Below are 27,441 nucleotides of genomic sequence, written 5' to 3'. Positions count from 1 at the left end.
GACAGCTTTCTTTATTAAGAAAATTGTAACTTGGACAAATTCATGAGCTGAATGGCATGCTGAAGCAGCTCTGGAGCTAAAAATTTCAGGATATATGGAATGAAAAAGCACGTGTTAGTTCATACTTTCACCGAGGGTAAAACTGGGCCCAGCTAACAAAATATTTTGATTCCCCAAGAGGAGAAAAAAAAAAAAAGTCTTCTAAATTTCATGGGCCTTAAGACTGAAAATGAATGGAAGCATACTAGCAAAAAAGACTAGAGTAAATCACAATTGAATTTTTATAAAAACTGCCGGTACATTCCTTCCTCTGTTAGAAAAATTCAGTTCAGTCAAGGACTTTGGCTAAATTGCTTCTTAAATTTTAAAATACATCATTTGATATAGAACAGTTAAGGTCAAAGCATTTCAGGAGAAAAGACTGGAGGACTACAATATGCTCATGTGCTGTTAACATTGTAATGCTGCTCAGGAAGCATAACAAAATCCCTCTGTCGAAGCCAAGGTAGGAGAAGGATCCAAGTCCATTCATCTGCGTGTGACTGAACCAGGGACAAGGAAAGCAAAAAGGTATCTGCTTCTGTGGCTGACGCGAAAGCCATTTCATTCTGCAAAAAAAATGTTCCGTTTCCTGATTCTAGTTTATTCTGTAAAATATTATCCATTTTGACAGGAAACAACATTTGACTAACAAACAGAAACAAAACAACATGTCCTCAAGGAAAGGCGATTAATTAATTTTGAATAAAGATAGGGTGTATCTGTCTTTCAAAGCTCCTATTCTATCTATCTTACCTATGAAAAATAGACCTGAATTAGAATAGACAAATTTTACCTTCAGATGTTATGGACTAGCTGGTAAACTGATCAGAAAACAAAATTTTACTTTTGTGTTTTCTTTATTTTTCTCACATTTTAGCACTTCCTTCTATCTCTCTTAATTGTCTCTTTAAGTAGATAAAAATTCTATCTCTATTACGTTTCTGCTAACTATACCTGCTGCTGCCATGATGCATTAGTAAATACTAGCAGTTGTACTGCAAAGGCTTAGCACTACAGTCTAAAGTTGCTCAGAAGAAGGTTTTTCCATTTGTGTACAAGTACTTAAGACTGTCATACCCAATCGCAATGTCAGAATTCCACTTCTAAAGCAACTAAGAATAAAAATATTCTTTCTATAAACCTTCAAAAAGTTATGAAAGGTGTAACGTATCAGAGAGTAGTAATTGTATCAGATGCTGCAAAGGCCTTTAAAAGAAGACAAGTAAAGAAACTACATCTTAGTTTTTAAAAATTTTCAGACTACAAATGTTATCTTTATTGTTTGTCTCACACTACGGGACAAAAAAAAAAATTGCTGTACACGCCCTGAATACTACATCCACTTTCTTTCATCCAGCAAACTCAACACCAACCATTCCACACCAGGTCTCCTGTACTCAGCAAAATTTTACATGCATTATCCTATGGATGCCTGCATTTAACTGGATAATGAAAAAACCGTGATGACTGAACCAAAATAAACATACAGCACATTCTAATTTAGATGAAAATAAGGTAATACAAGTATCTATTGCAGACTATTTTGAGGCTGGTCAGGAGGAAAAGGGAGGAGAGAGTTGTATAGAGATGCTAATTTCAAGGCAAATTTCTGAAATATTTCTGCAGAAACATTTGTACAAGTAGGTGGTTGTTTACTCAACTATGTAAGTTCGGTGGCCATACACTTCACCCTGCTACTATATATTGAAGTTGAGGAACTGCAGCACATCTGAAAAGCGCCAGACAGTTCAGTGTTTTGCATATAAACTTGTATCTTGACTGCCTTTTTTTTGCTGGAATTGAAACAGAACAGAACTATTAAAAGACTTGACTTTTCCACTACATTAGAATTAGTGAAGTTTTGGTATCCCATCCACGATCATAGGTGAGAGGAAAACATAGTATTTAATATTTTGTGATGTGTTTAACAGGATATTTTAAGAAGTTTTCCACAATGAATTATTTAGCAAATAAAAAATGCCTTTTGGACAGATGGAAAGGAGGAGGATAAAAAGGGCAATTCTGTGGCTGCAACAAAAGGCAATTCTGGCTGCAACAAACAGGTTTAACACAAATTAAGGAGAAAATTGAATTTCTGACTTGAGAAAATCTAAGGTCGTTAACGTGAGACTAGCATCGCTAGTTCTAGACTATGTACACAAAGATAATCAATTTAAGGAATAAGGACTTTCTGGCTATCTACTTTGGTTTGAGGAGCCTGAACACACTGTGCATATGTCAAGGAAAAATGGCCTTCTCCTATTCCAGTTTGTTGATTTTAAGAGTTTATTTTGCTGTAAGAACTTTGTGCTGTTGCCCCAGGGAAAAGCATTTCTACTAAAACATAACCATTGTTACAGTGTAGGGAGAATTAACACTGTTTAAATGTAGTCCTTGAATTTTGGCCTTCATTAATACACTATGGAGAAAAGTACCGAACTGAGGTACCCCAACCTGCCTGTGGAAGGAGTGTATGACTGCTTGTCTAGGGAGAGGGCGCACTCATCTTAATCACATAAATCAGACGTCTGAAATGAGACATGGGAACACTGAATCACTGAGGCTGGAAGAAGTCTCGAGAGGTCACTAGTCCACCTCCTGTTCAAAGCCGGGTCAAAACTGACCTTGGACCAAGCTGCTTAGGGCTTTGTCCCAGCAAGTCTTGAACACCTCGAAGGACAGAGATTCCACAGCTCTCTAGGCAACCCTCCATCTCTCTAGTTAGAAATCAATATCCTATAAAATAGAAAATACTGAGTTTATTAACAAAAAGCTCTTTTGGTCATGAGCAGTCGTATAACTCACGTTAATTACTGCCCTAATTTCTGCATGTTCCATTTCAGCAGTATTTTGCTGTAGTCCTGATGGTTTCAGGGCATAAATGTAACAAAGTTTCTAGGCAGATGAGTCATCTTTTATTAAATGTACCCGTTTATCTCGAAAATTAAGACAAGCTTCTCAATGGACTGCATACCAATACACCACTTACTCAACAGAAAGACTGTTTTTAGGGTACATAACTTTCATGCACTTTGGTACAGGGTTTTAACTCCCTCTCCTCCTTTTTCCTAGATGATGAGTATTTTCATAATACTCTCTCCCTTCCCTCATTAACATCCCCTGTACTCCTGGGATGCCACTAACCTTTTCTTTAAAGATGGTCTACTTGATACATACCTAACCAAACCCCAAGCAGTTGTTCTGTATTTAGCTTGGGAAGTTGCTGATTCATTTTCAGATCTGAAAAAAACACCTGCATGCTTGAAAGCCTACTTGATTTTTCCAGCTGTACCACTTAAGTGACACTACTCATACCTGTAAATCTTGTCTTAATTTATGCAGAAAGTCTCACAGGCGTCTCAGCCTTTTCTGCCCTTCTTCCCATTCTTTCACTAACTCAAAGAATCATAAATCTGAGGAAGCAGTAAATAAGCCTGTCGCGATAAGCACGTTGGATCCTTATGAACACAGGGGTAAGTAGTGCTACAAGTATGCCAACACTGTAAGGGCAGAAAGGTAAAAAAACCTAATCTGGTTAAAACTGTGTAGAAAATTTCACCTTTAGGCCTGTGGATGTTTGCAAAACCAGGTATCTTTATGAATTATGTCAGATTTTATACAATCAGGTTGTGCATGGAAGCACACAGAAGTGTGATATTTCATCTGTTTACTGAAAATTAAGGACATATGAGATAAAACAAATAATTTTTCTCCGTTTAATAAATGATAAAAGGATAGATATGATACTAGAAGTCTCTTTTTGTGTGGTAATCCTAGCAACGGCCTGCAATGCTTTACAGAAGGGTTTTTCTTTTAATTCCCCAAAATGCTGCTTATCCACAGCAGGGTCTTATAATCAGCAAGGACAATTTGTTTTTCCTGGGTCAGCCAGCACTTACATCCTGGGGCAGGATGATTACAAACCACATAACTACACACATTCACCCCTCCCAAAATGATGGACTCTGCTACAGTTTAATTACATATTACTCACAAAATAATTTCCTTCTACCCATTTCAAATTTGTTTCTGGAATTAACAGTGATGTATTTTTATTACAACATAAATGCATGTTATTAGATGGCATGACTATACAGCTTTTTGGCTGGAGTTTTGGAAGGAAAAGATTTCTGATCCTGGTTTGCACAACTGTGTATTTTGCATTAAAACTATCATTAGACAAAACATGTAACAGAAATAAATACCTAAAATATATAAACAGACCATTCTGACAACTGTGTTCAACACCAGACTACAGAGTCAATCTCTTTGGAACAGACAGAGCCTCCATCCTCAGCTGTAGAGGAAAAATGTTTCCACGCTCGCCTCACACCACACCAGATTGGCTTCCAGCCTGGTGGTTAGGGTGTGCGTGGGGAAAAAGAGGGTTTGAATCCCCTCAGGGAGTGGCAGGAACAGGACTGACTTCAAGTGGAGGACACGGCAAACACTTGTAAGGACACATGTCTATGCAAGTATCAGTGCTGTAAGTGTGACTTGTTCTACTTTTGAAAGAAAGGATTTACTATCTGCTTTCAGAAAGGCAGATGCTTATGGGTCTGAATCCCAAATGGAAAGAGTTGCCTAAATCTTCAAGGAGAAGTAGAATTAGGACTAGTCCTTAGTATTTCCAGCTAGCTTATTTTGGTAGCATCTCACAGAGCTTGCTGGAGTTTGTAGAATCAGTCTTAAGGTACTTAGAGACTGACAGACAAGCAGTATGACAGTTGAAACTGTTACTCTCCAGGTCTTCCCAAAGGCAGGGACACCGGATCTACTAACGAAAAAGATCTTGAACTGCTCCAGTTTTCATTTTGTTTGTTATGATAAACTAATGAAAAATGCAGTCAAGAGTATCTAAGCTCATGAAATAGCTTGCTTGTAGTGGAAAAGTGGTTTTCCTTGCCACGTGGTCCTGCTTCGTACTTGTGCTGCCTCCAACCTCTGTTAGACCTCCCTGTAAATCAGTCCAGTTCACCCGTGCAGCAGGAGACAACACAGCTTCCTGGGAGAGGGGGAAGCTTTGGTAAGCTAGTCTTCTGACTGATGGCCTCTATCAGTGGCTGAGCAGGTCTGGTAAGCACCAAAGCTGGCGTGATGCAGGTAGCAGAAGCATGCAGTTCGGACTTGTGGAGGTGGGTAAGAGTGAAGCAGATAGGAGGAGGCTGGGACTCTTTCCTTTTTGATCATGAGAAGCTAATAGATTGCTTAATTGTGCCTCTTAAAAGTTGCAGATGTGCTTTGCAGCGAGACAAGACGTGCTGTTCATGGATATGAATTCTGCTGTGAGGGCCAGGCATATTCCACAACACAGAATGTCACAAATTTTATGGCTTTCTGTAGGTTTAAATAAATAGCCAATGTTTCCATTCTGTTTTATTGGAATGCTTAAAAAATGTGTTCAAAACCCTCCCAGGCTACCAAATTAATATTTCTATTAGCCTTTCTAATCCAAAATTAATACAATTATATAACTACTAATGCCTTACTAAAGCAAGAACTGAAGTTATTACCTAACGCAAACATTACACTTTACAAATATGTGAAAAAGTCTGACACCTCGTCAAATCTCCAACATCTAGACAGTTAAGTAATTCCAAGTTTTATTTTATTAATCTGAACCTTTTAATGTGTTAACTGGATTCTGAGATTGCTTTTTAGGAGCACTACCTCTCAGACAGTGTCATGCTAAAGTACATGCATGCAGTGTTTTAGAGTGCTCTTTCTCTTTCAAAAAATAACCCGTCCTATTTTATCTCCTTATGATAGAAGCAGTGAAGCATCTTTGTTGTCTCTCCCATGTTTCTTGCATGTTTATTATGAATCCTGAAATTAAGTGTGATCATAGTAAGACTCTCCATTTTCTGTTAGCTAAAGGAAAAATTAAAATTCTGTACTAGGATAAGGGGAGAAGGGTAAAAAAAAATGACATCAGCATACTGACGCTCATAGTAAAAGTCAACACACATATGCTTTTGCCTTTCTACAACATAACACATCTGTGCTTACTCTAAATCTAAAATCTAATCACATTTGGTTGGGGGGTTGGTAATTCTCTGAGACTGGCATAGACTGGTTTGGAAATTCACATACTTTCATGATTACTGATCATCTAAAGCCTTCAATATGTGATAAATATCAAGCAAAGCCAATTCTTAGCTCTCAGTTTTGACAGTTTCCCTTTTAATCTAGATTGCTATATAAAAGCAATTCCCTTTTTTTAAATAAAGCTAAACTTAAAACACACATAACTTCTGCCAGATTTCCCTACAAAATCTGCTAATTGTCTTTTAATTATCATTTTTCCCCATCAGGGACTGGAGGGATTCTGGTTCTTTAACAGATTTGACTTCAAATATGCAAGTGACAAAAACTGGTACCTCAGGATAATCCTGGCTCTCATTAGTGGACTGCCTGAAAATAAACTGTTTTTTGGGAAGAGTACAAAAACCCCATGGAAGACGAGATACTTAATATTTCAGCTGCTTACTGCCTGCTTTGTTGCGGAAAGAATCTTTGTGGTCACATGTCTGAAAGGATTAACAGAGGTAAGTGGTGACCCTCTGAGTGCTTCATACAGAGAACTGCAAGTTTGGGAGATTTTCAGTGCTCTGTGGTCTGGTGACATGCAGTGTGATGCCAGAGTATGTATGTTACCTATCTCTGGGACAGTTATCCCAATCTAAACACTACCTGCTAAAACTCCTGGCCAGACACAGCAATTTGTTTTAAACTGGCTGAGTTAGTTTAAGACTCTTGTGTACGGTTGTGAATAAATGTGCAAATGGCTGAACTTGAAGAGCTCGCCTCACCAGTTCTTATCAGTAACTAGCAATCGACTGCACTGTATCATGATATCTATACTTTATCCAGCGAAAGTGTCATTTAAATCAATTTAATTAGATTTGAGTTAACATCCCCTGGGAGCACATTACATCTTTTAAAGATATTGTTCCAGGCAAGCGGTATCCTCAGATTGGCACTGCATCATTGGTTAAATTCATATATTTTCGGTTACTGTCATAACCTCGAGGAGTGAGAGATACTTTAAAAAAAAAAAAAGTAGTCTAGAGCATAATGACATGATAGCTTTTAAACAAACTGGCAAATACATATGCACTTACATCTCCCTACTATCATGCTGTATCAGGGTCCTGCTGTCTTTTTCAGGGCAGGAGGACTGGTAGAAACGCAACCCGTTCATTAAATTTCTGAATACAAAGGAAAATCATGCTTTTCTGTTACAGTAAGTCTTATATGTAATAGTGTTAAAATAATTAGAGTAAGTTCAGTGTTATACTGATTGCAAATCTGTAAATAAGATTTAAATTTGTAAGTAGGTAATTTTAAATTTCAGTTCAGAAAGTTATTATATTGCGATATACTAGAGCAGATACTTGTCCCAGAACATGGTGAGAGCAGCAGCTGAGCTCAGAGTTGTAGCAATACTCACTCATTCTGTGTTAAACAAATTCTCCCTAACCTCATTTTTCAGGAAATTACAGGCAGATCAAAAGGATTCTTTAAAACAAAGTTATTTTAAAATTGATTTGATGGTTTCCTACTTACAGTGATGGGCTTGATAAAATAGCAGAACAGGAGGATTGATTACATTTACTGATGGTTTACAGTCCAATTCCATGCTATTTATGTACTAGGGAAAGCTCTCTGTCTTCAGTGGACAGATTCTGAATACATAACAGTAACAGCTGCATGTTCAACAAATGTATAATCTTAATTTGTCGATCATATAGCTGTCTATCAGAACACCAACCTGATGAACTTCAGCTTATGATATAAAACATCATCATTCAGTTACATGTAAAACAAAAATTGAGTTCTAGTCGTATCTTACAGTTGCTTCTTTTATTTTCATGTTGTGCATGACAGGAGCTTATTTAAAAGGACAACAACTTTAAACCATTTTGACTTTTGTATTTTCTAATATTCTTGTATAGCTTCTGTTTTTAAGCATAAAACAAGAAACACAGAAAGTGGTAAGTATACATACAAGAGCTAGTTACATAAAACGAAGGATGTCTGTAGCCAGTAGCACTGCTGCAATATTCACAATTAGAGATAAAATCAATATATTTAATAATTTAACTCTTAAATACCGTTGCAGAAGAGGAAGTTCAGTCTTTATTTTCTAAATGGTACCAAGACCTGCTGCTGCTACAATGATGGAGAGGAAGGAAGCAAGAAGCATTCTCTGTGTATTTCTGATTTACATCAATTCAAAATGTAAGATGAAGCATGATGCAATTCTCAAAGCAAGGCGTTTACTATACTTTACACATGTCTGAAGTTGTTTCACAAATAATGTAAGCAAATATGCATTTACCATAATATTTAGCATATTTTGTCTCCTTAATTGTCCTCTGACAAAATCAGACACTTTTTTTTTCCCAAATCATTCTCTTATCTTACTGCAAATTGTCTTCTAAGCTTGCTAGCTGTCATGGGCAAACATTTTCTTTAATAAATAACATCTTGATGTACAATATACTCTTTTAAAAGCCTCCTGTTGCTCTATAATCTATAAAAACAATGGTGTGAAGATTAAGGTAGAGGAACTAGTGGCATTTTAAGATCTGTGTCAAAGATTCTATCCCAGTTTAAGTGACAGTAATTAAAAAGATGGGAGACCTGGTCTGCACAAGAGCCAGCGATGGAGCTGAACCAGCACAGCAGCTATTGGGACTTATGGAAAAAAAAGCCATCTAACTGAATGGTGCTATGTAAACCACTAAAGAGCACTGCTTTTGACACAGGAATGTTACTGTTTAATATACATAAGAGTCCTCAGCATGAAAAATCTGCTGCAGCAAAGACTGAGGTATTTTTCAGTGGCACAACTGCATGGGAGGAATAGTTGTGCAAGGCTAATGAAAGTGATGTAATAAATTTGCAATCATGCTTTCCTGTAAACTCACTCTTAATTTCACATTTGGTAAATACAGGCATTATATCCAAAAACGCATATGTCTCCTTCTGTAGACATGACTGACAAGCCCTATGCGCAATGTGCTTCCAAAACAAACATGACTCAATACCTTTGGGTCGGTAACTCACACAAATGATGAGAATGTTTTTTGGTAATGTTCCTAAAGTGTAGCTTAGAGAAAGTAGCAATTCATATGTTGGAGAAACATAATCAAAATTAGGTTTATAAAAATCTGTATGCTGTGCAACAATTGTGCTTTCTTGTAGGATATACAGTTACTCAAACTAGTTAATTACACTGCTATACTTGAGCAAATTTGTTCTATTAAAAAATAAACACATTTTTGAAATCTACAGTTTTACCAGACCAGCATGTCTTTCAGGGCGAGCACTGTGGTAGCTACTTGTGACATGAAGCACGCAAAAGAAAAACAAGCTATGTGATTTGCGGAACTCACAAAAACCCCTTTTTGTTTAATTTCACAGTGATGGAATCACAGATGTGGGTAAGTTCACAGCTGGCACAATGTGAAGTGTATTTTCATGTAGGCCAGGCACAAGGTTCCCAACAGAACTTACCAGTTAATATATGAGGAGTCCTCAGATCCTAAGATGACCCCTGCAAGTAGTTACAAACCTCTCTGTAGGGATCCTCTTACCTATAGTTTGTTAGTTAACCAAGGAGGTAAGTCACTATTTCTCGGTTTCACAATGTCAGTTTACTTAAAATGGAAACCATTTCATGCTGAGCTATGGCACGATATATTTGGCTTCTGAAAGGCTGAAAATATGTTAAAAATAGGCTGTAAAAGGCTGTTAAAAAATATCAAAGGGGTTGATTAAGAAAGGGAGCAGTCAGAGGAGCAACAAGTGCTACTTACAAACCTGTGCTGAAAGAGGTATGTATTAAAGGTGTGTACCTATCAGACTGCCAGATAAATGTTACTTGTTTGGAGTTAAAAAATTAATTCAAATCCCACAACGGTTATACTTGGTATATAATATATTCAGAAAAAGTATTTAACATTCATGGATGACCTGATTGGCTGAGCCACTTAAAGACTGGATAACTTATAAAACAGAGCGTTAAGTGCTTGTTGACTGTCTCTACCCTGAATAGCTCAGCAGACTAGAATTATTGAGTGCTTCATTGTATCACAGGTTTCCTTATCCAGAAAAAGAACATTACTCAGCAATTAACTAAGGACTTTATAAGGACTTCTGGAAATCAAAATTAAATAAGGTACTGCTGAAGAAAGTGCCCAATGATCAATGTTTCTAACTCAAAAAAAATGCAAAGCTCCCATTTAATTTGTTTGAACTGGCTCGCTCCAAAGCTTGTCAGCAACATTGAATGTGATGGCTAGAAGATCAACGAGCTGGTTCGTGTGCCTTTCCTGAGGTTAAACATTTTCTGAGACTCACTTTTTTCTTTTCTTCATGGGATCGATCTGCCCTGCTGAAGTCAGTGAATGTGTACGCTGACTTGGACATAATGTTGAGAAATTACTCCTTTCTCCACTGAAATCACTTGTGAGAAGAATTGCAAAAAGTATCAAAAATCAGTTTGAGTAAGAAATCATGGATTGTCTTGTAATACTGGAAGCTGTCCACAGGCTTAAGTCTGGCCCGAACTTCAGAAAGCAGTGTTAGAGGCTTAAGGGTCTGGGGAAGTTTTTAAAATAGAAAATATTTTATACACATTTAAATTACATATAAGTATATAATGTTTTATATTTACGTACACACACATGTGCACACATGGACAGAGCAGTCCTCTCCATGTTGGAAAACCACACAGTTATCTCTGCCAGACCTTGAGTGAGTTGTCAAATGTGATCACGCCAAGCAGTAATTTTTCACAGTTGCAGTGCAGTTTGTTAGCTACAATAAGCCCTATGGTTCATACTCCCTCTCCTAGGGGTAAGCCCACTTGAAAAGGAAAAGAAACTATGTAAATACCACAAGGTGAAAACAAGTGTTACAAGGAAGGGTTTGGGTCTGTGCCCTGCTGTGTGCACAATGGCTTTCAATTTCTGGAGAGAAGATCTGCTGAAAAATGCAGAAACGTTCCCCTGATCTGATGGCTCATGTGCAAATAAGCAACCTAACTGGCAGTAGTGCATACTTTGTAGTTATACTGTTGTTACAGTTTATGAAATACTATTGAGAAGAATCATTCCCAGGGAGATTTTAAAAAAAAAAAAAGACAACAATTTTTCCCAACCCTTTTTCAACCACTTTAGCTACCTACCCTTCTAGATGAAGTAATCCAAGACATACTTCATCCAAAGTCTATACAGATGTCATATGCACACTGATGCTGAACCTCTGCCTGGGCTTAGTTTTGGAGCATGAGATGCTACCTCATGAGCAAGGGGCAGATGTCATCAGCTGGGGAAGGGTCTGTGGACCTGCATCATGGTGTCACACGATGCAGAAATAGAGGCTGCTGTCCTGGCTGCGACTGGGGGTAGGAGGTTAGGACAAGCTCACATTAATAGCCCTTCTCCCTCCCCTGACCCTGTTCCCCAAAACTCAGGTTGTGAGGTTACATCTTCATTCCACATTTAACTCTTAGGACCATTTAGCTTAACTGAGAAAAGGCCAGAATGCAAAACTGTATTTGAGCAGCACACAATCAGCTGTTAAATTGTGCTTGTTCGACTACTAGTCTGTCCTCCGTGACAGATCAACTACCTCAAATTAAAATCATCACCATTCACAATCTGAGGTTTGTGCATGTAGGTGACATACAGAGCTCAGGTATGGCATCATCTCAGGTACAAAGCAAGATACTGAAGGCAAGTATGGGAAAAAATGAACAATTGTAAGCCAGTGTGATCAGAAAGTGTCAACACATACAACGCCGACAGTTAAGTGACTTGAAACAGAGCTTTAATTGAATCCTAGTTAAGCTTTGCTTCTTACACACTCAACTGGAAAAGGCATGAGAACTGTACTGCCCGTTTAGCTGTATACACGGAGGGTACACAACCTCCCCGCCCCAAGTGGATGACAGAACAGGCCTGAAGCTCGGCCTGGAACGAAAACCGCCAGCCCGAGGGCCACCGGAGCCCCCCTCGGCCCAGCGGCTGGCAGCCGGTGGCCAGCTCTTCCCTGGGGCTAACAGCTTTCAGCCCGGCCACGGGCGGGTCCGGCGAGGAGGAGGCAGGCGGGCCGCGGGAAGCCAGGTGGGGGGAGGCGGCAGCAGCAGGCCCTGGTGACAGGGGGAGGGACACACGGGGAGGGACACACGGGGAGGGACACGGCGACCGGCGGGACGCAAAGGAACGAGCCGCCCCGCTCGCGGACACGCCCCAACCGCCTTCCGCAGGCGCAGGCGCACTGCTCGCTCGCATGCGCGGAAGGAAGGGGGAGGTCACCGCCGTGCACGCGCGCTGACCGCCGAGTGCCCATTACCTGCGAGCCGCCGGGCGCCGTTCCTTTCTTTTTCTTGGCGGGGCCACTGCCGGTGCCCGGGCTCGCCGGGCGCTTCTTGCTACGGGATGGGGCTCCGGCGGGAGAAGAGGCCGCCGCGGGGATCAGACTCGCCATTTCTCCCCGTTCCGCGCGCGGACCGAGCACACCGGCGGGGCGGAACGGGGAGATAGAGGGCTCCCCCTCCCCCCACCGTCAGGCGCGAGGCAACCCCCGCGCACGCGCAGAGGCGGCGCGGGCGCTGGGCGGCGTGGTTGCGGTGCTGCGAGCGGGCATGCGCAGTAGGAGCGGCGCGAAGCTGCCTCCCCTTCCCCCCGCTCGGGCCTTGCCGTGGAGGCCGTTGGCGGGGAGGTGTCGAGGGAGGGGGTGGTTACACCGGTTTGGCCTCTGGCTGTGAAAGTTTCCACCACCGGCGTGTGAGCCCGGTGCTTTAGCAGCGGGGGCGAAGCTCGTAGGAAGCAGCAACAAAGTTTTGTTGCTCCCCCCCCCCCGCCCCTGGCCTGCAGTAGCCTGGGTCCCTTGTCGGAGGCCTGGTTGTAGCAGCAGAGCTGGCCGCGGGGGAAGTCCACTTCACTTTACGTCACCTCACTTCACCTGGCTGCATGGCCCCGAGCTCGGTTTGGTGCCCATGTGTGTGGGAGGTGACAAAATGTGGCAAGCTTTGGGTTTGCTAACTGTAGGAGGCAGTCAGTGTGGAAGGCTGGGACCCATACATGAGCCATATATATCACCGGTTTTTGAGTCCTGCAGTGTGCAGTCATTTGGGAAGTGTAAAAAAGACCTTGTAAGACTCAACTGAATACAAGCTGTAGTTTGGGAGATGGGGGACCTAGCCCGTGCACAGCGTGAACACTGGAGGACAATGCTGTGTATGCAGGCAATTGCAGTTTTAACCCTGCCCAAAGTGAGGTAAAGTTTATGCAAAATGCTTTCAGACCACGAGAAGGGTCTGTGAGTCTCAAATGTGTCAGCATTTTCCAGTTGCCTTAATAAAATACACAGCTGGTTTTAATTACTCCCTTCAGCTCTAAGATCATGAGCTCCGAGAAGCTTTCCGATGTCTTCTGTGTTATCGTCTGTGCTTATACTGTATAATCTTTTTAAATGCAAGTTGCAGGTAATTAGAATTGTCATTAAAGTTTTCAGAATATGACTACAGATAACTGATCGTGAATGTCTTTCTGGGTAGTTCATACTGTTACAGATTTGTTTGCTTCCACCTTGTTTTGGCATGGCTAGAGAACTGGTCCCGCAATTTTCCTCTCGTTAGAATCTGGAGTAATTTTGCACTGGAGCAATGTGTCTGAATAGATTTGTGGTGACTGGGACTGTGCTCTAGTGTTTTCACAGTCCTCTTACTGCCTGTACTCTTTCATACCCTACCCTAGAGAACTGGTTGGTGGTAATACGGGGTTGCAGACAGTTCTCAAGTTGCTTGATGACTGACTAAACTGTTTTTAGCTTCTTTATGCTTGCATGCACCTGTATTCAACATAGTGGTCAACTTATTACCATATTTGTTTCAGGTACACAATGGTATACAATGCCTGACTGCTAGGTTTCTAGCTGCAGCTGTATGAGATCCTGCCCCAGTACATGCTTTGTGGAGAGTCAGAGTCCAAGAAGTTGATATTCAGGCTTAAAAATTAGGTCACGCTTATAGATGGTGTTGTAATGAGGACTGAGCTTGGTCACAGTAGGGGTGCCAGGCAATGCTGTGTAAAACAAAAGCTTTGATGGTGGCCTGAAAGACAGTTGAGGACAAAACCCTGGACTTCCAGGCTGTGTTCCAGCCACCTGTGTATGTAGCAGAAAAGCAGGACAAGATTTGCTTGCCAGGGGCGTAAGCAAGGGCTTGTACAAACATCCAAGCCTCATCTTCTTCCCAACTCTAGCTGCTGTCGTTCTGTCTGAGCATGCGGGCTGCCGGCAGCACTGTAGAGCAGACTGGTAAACGCGACTGCATTTGCCCGTAGTGATTGTTTTAGGCGTGCTATGCAGTATGTGTTTCTTCTCACTTCAGATGACAGCCTCTCGTCGCATGCTCAAGATGGTGACCTGAGTTTGAAATTAACAGGGGCACTGGGAATTGCAGGGGAGTTGTGTCCCCTGCCAATGCCAAATCTGCTTTGCTGTGTGCTCAAAACATTGATCTTAGTCAGCCTTTTTTCATTCCCAGGGCTGGGTCCCATCTCTTTCCCACGCACACGCTGTGTGCTTAGCTCCCAGGCATGCCCAATTAAAAAGAAAGCATACCTTATCATATGAACGTTTTTACTGAGAGCAGCATCTTTAATGCTGCTGCAGCGTGGATGTTGCATGTGAATCATGCGGAGAGTTAACGTGCTGCATCAGTGACAGTTTTTAAATAGCACTTAGCTAGGCATTTTCTTATCTGTACTCATGTTTATCAGTTGGTTTACTAGAAACAAAATCAGAAGGCCCATGTGTATTGCAGTGATATTAAGTACAATGCAATTTTACACGATACCAAATGCTTTACAATCCCAGAAGGCCCACAACTTATTGGAAAATAGCAACAATGGCAATGTAAACGTTGAGAGTGTCTGCAGGGGATGCGTAATAGAACTAGGATGTGGGAAGAGCTGTGAAGTTGCCAGGCTGCCTTCTCCCTGCTCCTTGAGTGGCTGTCCACACCCAGCCCTGCTGAAAATTAGGAGGTGGTGTTCTGGTGAATAAGTGCAATATGTGTCTTGCTAGGTTCCTGTTACACACTTAAATGGGCAGTTGCTTTGTCATCTGGATGAGGGCTCGCCTGAAGAAGTGCAAATTGCAATTGCTAGTCTGGCTTGCTGTGACGTGGCTCTTCCTGCTGTTCATTTTGAACCTGGCTCGAGGTGAAGACCGTTTCCCTCACTAGTACTGCAAGGTCTATTTTTTTTATGTGCTGCTTCACTAATAAGAAAATTAAATACAGCTCAGCAATAACCCTGCATGCTCTTTGACGTGAGCAGTCACCCACCTGCCTGTTAGTAATAGTCTCAGTGAACTGGAAGGGCTCCTTGTACTTTTCCCAGTAATACATGAAGAAAAATGCATAAGGACTCTAGAGTCTCCTGAATGAGGGAAGATCATCTCAGGCTCCTGTTCCAGGTTTGTGAGGTGGCGTTTTGGTTTTGTGTTTTGGGTGGTTGGTTTTTTTTTTTACGCTTTGACTTTATGAAAATTGACTACTAACGATAGTTTTCTCGTCATGCAGAGGGGATTACTCCAGATTAGGCGTATGAAGGGTAGTGGGTGCCTCATGATTAGCATAATTTAAGATTTCCTTTTTTATTTTTCCTCTAATGGAGGAAGAAAGTGATGAGAGAAGAAAATGTTTGGAAAATCAGCAGAAGGATTTTTAGCAGGAGGTAGGATAAAGCAGAGCAGAACAAGCGAGGCCCCTGGCAGCCACATTTTGCCCCTGCACAGACTGTCCGCGAGAGCTGTGGGGTTCCTTGGAGAGCCCTGCCATACAGGTGGCTCTGCCGTGGGCTGTGAGGCATGACGTCAGCTGCTGGGACAGGACCGACCTGAACTGGAGGAGGATAGCCTACCGTTAGGAATGTCAGTAATATGTACCTGGAGGTGCAGGGACAGCAGATGGAGAAGATCCACAGGCAGAAAAAAACAGTTGGGGCAGCATATGCTTTGTCAGAACTGCTCCCTGCCTGAGCTCCAGGACGGCTTCCTAGCAAGTAGAGAGCTGTGCCAGCTCCCTTCCTACCGGCGGTACAGGTGAACTGGCCCAGCGGAGCAGCTAGTTGCGGTGGGATGCCCTCCAACTGCCACATTCAGGCTGTGTTGGGAGCAAATGCCTTGGGTGCTTTTGGACCAAGTGCATTGGTACCCTTCTGCTCCATCAAAAGGAAAAGGCTGGTCTCTGCAGCAGAAAAATGGACAGGTTAGTAATGACATTGCCTGTGGCTTCACTTTTTGGCCATATTGCCGTTTATAAGATTATTAGGTATCTAAAATGGTGCGAGAGAATATACATAATCCCTCTGTATACCACTGAACTAAAATGAAGGTTTAAAAAAATCTTACATAACCTCTTTCTGCATTTGTTTTCATATCTGCAAAGGAGGGATAACTTTTTGCTAGGTGGTAGGTTGAACTCAATGTTGTGGCAGTTGAGAAATGTCTCCTAGTGATGGTTACATAGGGTTTTCTAACATTACAATTCCGTGGCAACAGTATCAGACAACTTTTCTATGAATTTATCCGTCTTCAGCTGCACAGATGTGATTTGTGCTATAATTTTTAAGTTTTTAACTCTGTAAAAAGACAAGTTTTATTTAAAAAAAAAACACAACTTTTTTTTTTTTTCTTTCTTTTAGTTGTGTACGTGTCTGCTGGGTGTCATTTGCATTTTTATAGAGGCTCTGGAAAAATAAAGGATTGAAGTTCTTAGCTTCACCGCTCTACCAGGTGAAAAGCAGTGGATTCCTGCAGGGTAGTTTGTGAGGTCTGGTGGCATTTTGTACATTATTCTTTAAAAGTACTTGGAGGCTTTGATGACTTTTCAGAGCCTGCAGTGTGAACTCTTGTGATTTGCATTTCTTCCCTGCAATTTGCAGCTGCACGCGTTGCACTAGCTTTGTTTAAGTATAATGCTGGATGCCTTTAAAATAGGTATTTGAACTTTGGATTAAGGAGACTACTTTTGTAATATTAAAGGCCTTTTTTTTTTCTGCACACATCAAATATCTAACTTTCAATGCAATCTTCCTGTTAGAAGTTTTGAAAAAGCAATTTCTATATTCTTCGTAACACAAAAAGCAAAGCAGGGTCTTTAGAAGTGCCTTTTGTACCATTTTCCTAGTAGTCTCTCCTTCCTGAGGTTCCTTTTAAAATATGATGAATTTGACACATCAGAAATGAGCAATAAGAGTCAAAGTGCTGTTCTGTTTGCAGTTTAGTTGTACTTTCTTTGAATTTTTGCTACTAACTTAGTAAAGTTCTGTTGGCAGCACACTTGCCATTTGTCAGTGTTGTTACCTGAACTGTAGACATCTGACCAAAAACTGTATGCATGCTGTGTCTGGCAAGTTTAACCAAAATATTGTGTAGGCAAGAGAAATCTAACCCCAAAGGTTATGTTAAACACAGATTTCACTATGGCAAAATAGTTCCACACTGGAAACAAAAATTGACATCTAGTATTTGACTTTGATTTTAAACATGATTCTGTTGCATACTCTGTGAAAGGAAAAAACTGGCCATTGTGCAGTTAATGGAACCCTGTAGTCTGTATGTCCTGGATAATGATTATGCAATGTTTAACATATTTACCCACTGTCTCAAAAGATTTATGAATTAATTTATCATATCCGATTTAATCTTATCTTTTGAAAGTGAAAATAGGTTAAGAATTTCCCTATTTGGTTTGCATTCAGATTCTGATGAATGTTTTCTGCAGTTATTCATGTGAATGAGTTCTTGATTTCTGAAATGCTCAGCTGAGAAAGATAAAAATGTCATGACACTCATTTGCATAATCTTTAATGCAGTAACCACCTTGAAAATGCTGAAGGTTTGTAGACTGAAAAAAAATGTGGATTAGCTGCATAAGTAACCTGATTTATGAACATAAGATTTGGTGGGGTGGCACATAGTTTGCGAGCAATCTGGAGACTGAGCATGGTCATACAATTAATTTATTAGTAATTTTAAATAAAGAATAAATTCACAGAAATAAAAATGTCCCATTGAATTAATTAACAGAATGAGGGTTAAAGTCACTGAATAAATTGCTTACAGGGATTAGCTTATGCATCCCTGCTTGTTAGAGCAAGTCTAGTGCTATAGCACTTTTAGTACTATAGTAATTTTGCATTTGCTTGTAGATTAAGGTTGTGGTATTTTTATTGCAATTAGTATATAAATTTGAGTACGTTAATGTTGCCAACAGCATCTCTAAGTAGGCCATCTGTTGATGTTACCTACTTTGCTCGCTATTATTTTCTCAATTAAAAAAAAATAACAAAAGGTGAAGATGCAAAGTGCAACCAATATGTGACATCTGGTTGATAACATCTTGACTTCGGTGGTTATTTGTCAGTCTCACTTTTTTTTTTTTTTTCAAATGCAAACTAGGAATTCAGGTGCTAGATAAACCACTTCAGTGGGTGCAGAACTAGTGAGACTGCACCCAGTATCTTAGCCAAGGTCTGTGAGAGTCTCTGCTGAGTTGCTGCTGTGCAAACCAGATGATAGGATAGAAAAAAAAACCTCTAACTGAATTTGCAGATGGTACCAAGCCAAGAGGAAGCTGTAGCTGGAGGATAGAATTAGAATTTAGAAAAAAGAGTTGGTTGGTTTGTTTGTTTGTTAATGTAAATAAATCAGCACGGACAAGCACAAATTCATACTTTATTTTTACAGCCAGTGACCTTTTAAGAGTCTGGTCAGTTGACCCTGGGAAATCTGTAGGGATTATGTGAGGTGAGCAAGAGAAGCCGTTTAATATTGCTTAGCATCAGTGTAATTTATGTGAAATTCCTCCAAAGATCATCTCTTTTTGGGGAAAAAGTCTTCTACAAGACAGGAAAAAATGAAAATGATTGGAATAACATAAATCATGGGCTGGGGTAAAAATGAGTGGATAACAGTTGCAGTAGAAGGCTTCGCAGGGCCCGGGTGAACGATGAGCTGGATATGAATCAGCGGTATTGCAGTGCCTTGAAACATGCATGTCGCACAAGCAGGAAGCCTGCGAGGCACATGCTGTAATCCTTTCACTTGTCAAAGCTTTGGTTAGGCTCAATTTGAATGCTATGTCTAGCTTTAGGCATTACACTTCTGGACTCCCTCCAAATCTTTCCCATCTTTCTTGAATAAGAGGATGCTCTGAGGTATAGGAAGCGTGATCTGTGAAGAGTGATTGAGATTTTGGGTTACTTGTGGCATAAAGAGGAGAAGGGGGCTGGAGGAGATTTCTGCAAAAAGGAAAGAACTGTTCTCTGTGCCTGTTGGAGATGAACTCAATTTGCTGAGCAGTATAGGCCATTCTTTATACACTAACCATACTCCACAGGCTTTTTTTTTTTTTTTTTTTTTTTTACTAATAATGACCTTACTAGAAGAATCCAGTTTGATACTCTCTGGGATGCACTCAAGTGAGTAATACGTAGAGGAATTTTGCTACTTGGGAGGGGGAGTTGGTGTTTTGGTTTTTTTTTCTTTCAATGATTAGTTGACTACAGTTTGAGAGAGCTTGGGTTTTCTGTCTAAGTTTTGGTAGATAAGGATATGAAAGGCCCCTGCAAGGGGGGAGGGACCATCTCTCTGTGTCTGTAACAATGAAGAAATAAAAGGATTAACTTAGCCGTAAGGAAGGTTCAGGTTATATTACAAAGAGCTTTTTTTTTTTTTTTTTTTTTCAGAGAAGGCCAGCTTCGCACTGGTATAGCTTGCTTTTGAAGGTTTTGAAAAACAGGTTAGACATCTGCCACAAAAGATCACGCACAACTGATTCTACTAAGAGACAGGAGAATAGATTAGATGACCTCTCAAGAATTTTTCCAGTTATGTTTTCTGTGATTCTGTCATTTCCATTGTTATTCATAAAAGGGATATGGTTTCACACAGAGAGGTGAGAATGTGAGGCTGGCCATACGGAGTCAGACTGTTTAACCCAGTATACCATTTTCAGTGGGAGCTGACAGCAGATGTGCGAGGAAGACTGTATGAACAGGGCAACTACATAGGATGATAGTTGTTCTGTAGATGGTTTCTGTGTATTTAGTAGCTCTTGGTAGATTTCATTTCTGTGAATTTATCCAGTGCCCCTTGAACAAGCCTGAGCTGTTGGTGGTCACGGTATCCCACAACCAGAAGTTCCTGCAGCTGAATCACATGTGTGAAGACCCACCTCTTTCTCTTAGTTTTGAACCTGACTCCTTTCTAGCTTCATTTAGTGCTTTTTGGCTCTTGTTTTTTTTTTTTGGAGAGACATTAAAAACTCACCCTCTCCATTGCCACTGAAGATCTTTACCTTATTCAGTCTTAAACATTTCTGTTTCTGGACTGAAGGGTTCTGGCTTACTTAGCTATTTCTTATACGGAAGATGATGCCTGGATTCTCCTTGTTGCCTTGCTTGGAACATTTTCAGCTCTACTGTATATTCTTTGAGATGGAGGGAACAAACTGCACACAGTATTTAAGAAGCAGGCACTCCATAGCTTGGAAAGAGATATTCTCTGTTCTATTCTCAATTCCTTTTTCAATAATTGCTTTTCTTTTTTTTGACCGCTGTTGAGCACTAAGCTTATGTTTCCATAATCTGTCATAACCTCAAAGTCTCTCCTCCTGAGTAATACTGGTCAACTCACTGTATATTTGAAATTTGGATGGTTTTATTCTCCTGTGTATCTTTTTACATTTATCTATATTGAATTTCCTGTGCTGGTTTATTGCCTAATTACTAAGTCACGTAAGGTCTGTATGTCGTTCTTAATTATGAGCTCTCACATTCAGTACCCTAAATAATGAAGTAGCATCAGCCACTTTTTTCACCTTGCTACACCTCTTGGATGCATTTTACTGCTTGAAGATTTTGATGAAGAATATTAACCGTTGAGTATGTTATACAGTAAAAACATTTGTAAATGCATTTGAAACTTTTCAATAGGCATGATTAGTATTTAAACAAACTAGACTCTTTTTCACTACTATTTAATGTTATGTTATTGCTGAGATTATTGACAAAAAAAAAAGTGTGTCCGCCTGTTGTAGTGTCTTTTTTATTTCCTAATTTGTAATTGAGTGCAGCTCAGCAACCTTCAGTGAAAGGAAAAGGAAGCTTCAAGTCAGGGTTATGCTCCTCTGGTCATGTCCTTTGCTCTGATTTTGGCAAAAGGGCTGAGTTTACTTGCTTACATTAGATGGATATACACAGCCCTATGCAAACGGGAAATTTTGCTAGTTATTTCATTATATGAGCAAGCTAAGATCCCTGCTCTTTTAATGGAGAGGAGCCCATCATTAAAAATGTAATGCATGTTTTTGTGTAATTAAAAATGGTGCGTCTGAGTACTTTTAAAGGTTTTTCCCTTCCCCCAGTTCCTTCCTTCCTCCAACACACTTCTGGCATGGGGGTGTGTTGTTTCCTGTAGCAAATATTAAGGGCTGATATGAACAGAATATAATATCTTTATCACCTTTCATCTTTTATGATTGAAAGCAAATGTTTTCTGCATGATTTTGATTTTTAAAAACCCTACAAATATAATTTAAATTCCTCTCCTGAAAGGTTCCAAGGAATCTGTCTTCTCCAGCTAAGGATCTGAGAATGCATATAATTATACCTAATAATTTCACCACTGTCAGATTAGATTGATTTTTAGTCACTTTTGTGCAGATTAGATTCAACTCAGGTGCTTAAAGTGAAAGAAGGTGCGTTAATCTGCAGTGACATTCTGTCTCTCCCAATTAGTGAGTTCTAAGAGATGTCAGATAATGCAAGTTTGACGGTGTGAAGCATTTTTGTTCTCCTGTGGCCTTTAGTAAAGTTAAGGAGGTTTAGGCTCTCCGAGGCAACCATCAGCAACTTAAGTGTTGGGCCTACGAAAAAAGCATGAAAAACTAATGGAAATTAAGAATATTATTGACAGATTTAAAGGCTGGGGACAAATGATGATGTTTAAACAGAGATTTTGAGGGAGACTTTTAAAAAAAATTATATCTCTGTAATGTAGGCATATAGTGTACAGATCTTTCTGCAATCAAAATCTATCTTTCAAAATTTTTATTAATGTATTGACATTTATAATGTGTGTAAGTTTGCATGTAGTGTTTTCCCTAATGCTGTATAACCTTGTTTTCTGACATGTGTGTGTTTCTGTGTAGTGCTGAAGGTCACGCTCCTATTTCTTCAAACTGCGTGTGGTCAGACCATAACTTTAATTCTTTTCAAGGCAAGAGTACATTCACATTACAGAAGTGAAGACCGAAGGACAAAGTACTGACAAATGAAGTGCAAATAACTGATGTGGCAATGTGTGCATGTCTTCTGATTTGGCAGAATTGATGCTGGCAAGGCTCTGCTGTAGCTGAAAGTATATGTTTATTGCTTAATTATTTCAGTTACTGAATATATTCCTTGCATAATCGGGGGAAGCAGTAATTGAGTCCATTACTGTAGATAAACAATTGCCAATTTATAGTACTTTAGAAAAAAAAATCTTGACTGTAAACAGATGTTACGAAATCTGAAATATTATTGCTGTCTTTTACCATAATGAAATCCTAAATTATTTTCTTAATGTGTGCTCTGCCAATGCTTTCTGAAAATTGCCAGTATTTTCTTTTTATTTCTTGGAGAAAGGGGTCTACTCCAATTATATTAAAATAGTTTTTTCCTTTTCACACTTGCCTTAATTTTTGGATGAGCTATTAATTTTTGTTTGTTTGTTTAGTGTTGGTATTAGCTAATGTCAAGAAGCCAGTTCTTTTTAATAACTTAAGAAGATTGGCTTTTGATTAAATGAGAGCAATATGGGATGTAATTTTAACTGATGGAGCAATGATGATTTTGTAGGCATGTAAGCAGTTTTGAATCTCATACTTAAAAACATACAATATGTTCATCCTATTTTAGGAATGTTTGCATAAATCCTAATTTAGCGCTAACACAAATGAAAAACTAAACCTGGTAGGAGCTCAGTGTTAATACCAGAAACTAGTTTGAATGGCATGGTGAGATGTAGGGGTTTTCCTGCAGATCATAATCCCTTGTAATTTTTAGGTTTAATTCCTTACATTTTGCCAGACTATTAACCCACCTAATCCCGACGAAGTGGTCAATATCCACTTTCCCACTCTCACAAAGCTCTAACTGATTGTTTAAAACTGTACCATAGGTTGGAAAAAGGGAATTTTGCTACATCTGAAACAATCCAAATAAGAAACTGGCTTGGTTAAGTGTGGTTTTTTTTGGTGGTGTTTTTTTTTTTTTCTTTATTGCTGATTATGAATCATCCAGTGCTTTAAAACATGTAACTAAATGACTCAACTCCTGCATCAGGGACACCATAGTCTTGTCTGAATGATTTATGTTTGGATGGAGCAAGGCCTGGGTGGATCCCTCTTGGAAGTAGAGGAAAGCTCTCCGTTGACCATAGCAGGAGCTAGAATTCCTCCAGAAAGAGGAGTTACTTCATATACTCAAGAAGATTACGTGACTCTGAAATCCGAACTGGGGCCTCTAGTGTCTTATGGGAATGAAGTTGCAACCTGTATGAAAGTCTTTCTTTTCTGTCTCCTAACCACCCCCTTGCTTTGCTAGCTTAAGTATTCTCGTGTTACAATATATCCTATACTGCAGTGATGGGTTGGATTTTAATATATACATGAATTGAGAGAGATTTTAGTATTTATTTATGGTAACTGGAGGTCACAGACACACATATATATATATAAAGATAAAACTTCTATATACATATATAGAAGTGTGTGAGTGTATGTAAAAAGCACTCCAGAAGGCTCTTCTACTGTCATTAAAGTTTTGCCATTGAGCTTAGTGAGTACATGCCTCCACTGACGCATAATTATTCTCCCACTCTCAACGGGCAATTTTGTGTCTTACATCTGCAAAATGAAACTGATCTCACAAATACTTAGCCCAGAAATGTTCATTTGATCTTGGAAGTAGTCCCACTGAATTTAATGAGCTCTTAGATGGTAAATTCTTTGGGGTTCTTATTTTCCTTTGTGCCTTATTCAGTGGTAAGCACAATCCCCATTAGCTTTTACATTAACATCTACTGTTACTTACAGCAAAATGCTTTTAGGTTTTGGCTTAAAAATTATAATTCGAACACATAGGCACAAAAACTCCGAGGCAAAAGACAACAATTACATTAGAATTATTACAAAATTACATTTGAAGAGTCTGAGTTGGCTTTGTGAAATTTCAAAAGCTACATTTTTGAGTGCTGCTGCAGGGGTCATCTGGTTTGGCCTTAATTGAAAAAAAGAGTCTTACTGCCATTGGGATTTTTGAGAGAGAAAGGATTGTAGACCTCAGTAAACATTCCAACCTGTTGAAGATCTCTGATAGTCAAGGTAACTCTGGCTGCTTTGTAGCTTGGAGGAAGTGTAGAAAACTATAGCTGTTGTAACTCCAATGCTGACAGCCAAAGGCATCCGTCTGTTACGCATTGGGGTACTCTGAAATCCATTCCAGTCAACAGCATTCTTCCAACTGACTGCACCAGCTCTGGATGAGCCTTCTCTTCTGCATGCTTCCGAAATTACATGCCTAAGATAAGCTTCCTGCAGGCTGGAATTGCACAGTAGAATTGATGTGGTCTGACTATATATTTATTAATAAGCTAGACGTAAAGCAGAGGCTCATTTTAGATAATTGACACTTTTTTTTTCTTTTTCCCAGATGGTTTCAATCTTTAGTTTCAGAGCAGAGGACAATTCACTCTTGCCAGCAGAGAATTTCTAAACTTTGTAAGTTTATAAACTTTGTAAGCTTTTTGATTTAGTTAGAACAGAATTTCTATTCTGGTGGTGTAAAACAATGTCCCACGCTGACCAGAGCTCAGTATGAGTCTTACAGTGCATGACCATATGCCTGCGTGCTTTGAAAGAATTTGTGGGAAAATGTGCATGTTTTTTTAGGTATTTTTATATTGAGGGTTACTTTTCTAGCATCTGTTTATTTTAGCTTTTGAAAAAAAAAAAAGATAGGAAAGGGGAGGAAGAGGAAGCAGTAATAAATACAAATGGAGGCAATAAAACCAAACCATTTCTATGAGAAAGTTAGGTGAGATGATTTGATTTATGTATTGGTTTTCACTTTAAAGCTGTGTTTGAAAGGCACATTATCTACTGCATTGGTTTTCATGTTAAAAAATGGTATTCTGGCTCAGCAGTGCTGTCAAGAAGTACAGTATGTCCCACCTCATTAAGTACCATTCTTTTCCCTCTCCATCTGTCTAGAACAGCAGGAAAACTAGTTTTCAAATAGAAAAATAATCAGTTTTGTACATTTCCTTTCTTCACTCTGTATCTATTCATCTAAAAATTCAATCAGATTTCCAGGGAAGTGCCTCTAGAACAACAATCCTAATAAAGGCTCCATTCAGAACAACAAGGCCTGTTGTTTGGGATGTAGTAAGGTAAGCAACTATGAGACCCCAAACAAAAAAAATATATTGGACACATGAGGGAAAGAAAATCAGCCTATTTAATAGAAATATAAACTGTGGTTGATTGGCAGCATAGTTAGAAGAAACTCAAAGTGAGGCATTTCCTTCTTTGTTTGAATATGTGACCAAGAGGTTCATCAGTGTTTGAGTGTTAGAAGCAGTGCAGCACTTCATGCCTAAAAAGCATGATTTATATGGAAGTAAATAACTGTGCTGTATACAAGAGAAATGCCCTGGAGGTTATTTGATTCATTACAGACAGTAGTGTTCAGACTAAGGGCCTGATCCACGCAACTTTGCCAACAAAGCAACTTGCCACTTGCTTAACTGAGTAGACAGCAGCAAACTGCAGATGCTGGCTTTATTGTTGGAACTAAGAGAAAAGCAACTCCGAAAACCAGGAGGAACCAGGCAACAGCAAAAACATCAAAACATTGCCGCCTGTGTTTTCAGGTAATTGCTTTCCTCACTATTCAGCTTTTGGGAATTCCAGCATTCTTCAGGTTAAAGTGATTCTCCTGATGGGACTCGTACCAATGCCGTCTCCTTATTCTTTACAGCAGCCACTCAGAGGTCCTGCAAGAAATCAATTTTAAGTCTGTATTGTCTTTCTGAAGAATACTCCCAAAGACTGAATGAGGGGCTCTGATTAAACCTTTTGCTTTCAGAGGCCTCAGATCGTACTGATACTGTTCAAGTAGTTGGAGTGGATACTGAGTGAATAAAACAGTGCTGACTTCAAAAGGTCACTCCTTTGCAAAATCAGAGAGAGTGGCTATGGGCAGAAGTTGGCTGCACATAAGGCTGAAGTCCCACATCAAAGGTTGGGTAGAAAATCGGATTTTGCAGCTGAGGTAATACCAAAGGATGCGTAACTGTGTGAATGAATATTGTTTGCAATACAAAAAGCTGTTTTTAAAAAGTAAATAAATACAGGTTTAGAAAAAAGCAAATAAGCTAGCATCATTTTTGCCCTGCATCCTAAAATATTTACATCTTTAGTTCTATTGTGGACAAAAGAAATAAGCATGCAAATCAATTTCAGACAACAGACATCAGTTACCAGTTTGCCACTAGGTGATGTTTAACAATCTGAGAGTAATTAAAGGAATTTTCAAGGAAAATAATTTACTGTGTTATGCGTTATGCATGTGCTAAGGATGATGTCATACCCTGAAAGAATAACTATGCAGACCATAAATAGTCTTTCAGCTAGGGAGATTTAACACTTACTTTGCAAGACAGGAGTGTATCTTTGAAGAAATTACCTTTTTTTTTTCTCTTTATCCAAGGCCTTCTCTTTATCCAAAGAAGGATATTTCAAATAATAAAGCAAGTTTTACTGTTGAAACTGTGCTGAACAGTGGTATGCTGTAGTGAAAAGTGAGATGCATGTAACTAAGTAGGAGCGTGGCTTAATAGTGAAGCATAGGAGTCGGAGAAGAGGTAAGACCTTGAATCCTTTTGGCACCACATCATTGAATGCTTTGCCATGTCATGCAAGACCCCAGTTTGCGTCTCAAAAACCAGTGGTAACCTGACTTGCGTTACAGGGTCACAAGAAGTTTCGTTAGGATTCAGTGTGGTGTCTCCTGGCCTTGGTGTGAGTGTAGCCATTTGTCTAACAAGAATGGGACTGAGACGGTTGCATCAGCAACAGCTATGAGAACCTCAGATAAAAAAATATGGTGAGTATACAACATCTTCACTTACCTAAGCCTTACGCTAACTGAAGTGCCAATGTTCCCAGTTTTTAATAGGAATCAGTTCTTGTGTGCATTCAGATAATTAGACAAAGAGCAAGACTTCGTTTAGCTGCAAAGGTGCAACTTCAAAACAGTA

The 27,441-nt window shown here is 39.7% G+C and overlaps 1 protein-coding gene and 1 long non-coding RNA gene across 2 annotated transcripts in view; both read right to left on the bottom strand.

The window, feature by feature from the left end:
* The window catches only part of INO80C (INO80 complex subunit C), a 31,718-nt gene extending 19,098 nt beyond the window's left edge, over positions 1–12,620 (bottom strand). Inside the window, exon 1 of the mRNA XM_086740441.1 lies at positions 12,412–12,620. Within this exon, the coding sequence (XP_086596567.1) occupies positions 12,412–12,546 (135 nt within the window). The 5' untranslated portion in view covers positions 12,547–12,620. The remainder of the gene's footprint in view (positions 1–12,411) is intronic.
* The window catches only part of LOC147601726 (uncharacterized), a 284,880-nt gene that overhangs the window by 21,048 nt on the left and 236,391 nt on the right, over positions 1–27,441 (bottom strand). The window lies entirely within an intron of this gene.

This window comes from Chlamydotis macqueenii, chromosome 2, assembly GCF_036417535.1.
Source record: "Chlamydotis macqueenii isolate bChlMac1 chromosome 2, bChlMac1.mat, whole genome shotgun sequence".
Lineage (NCBI taxonomy): Eukaryota > Metazoa > Chordata > Aves > Otidiformes > Otididae > Chlamydotis > Chlamydotis macqueenii.
This window is presented reverse-complemented; position numbering and strand designations above follow the sequence as displayed.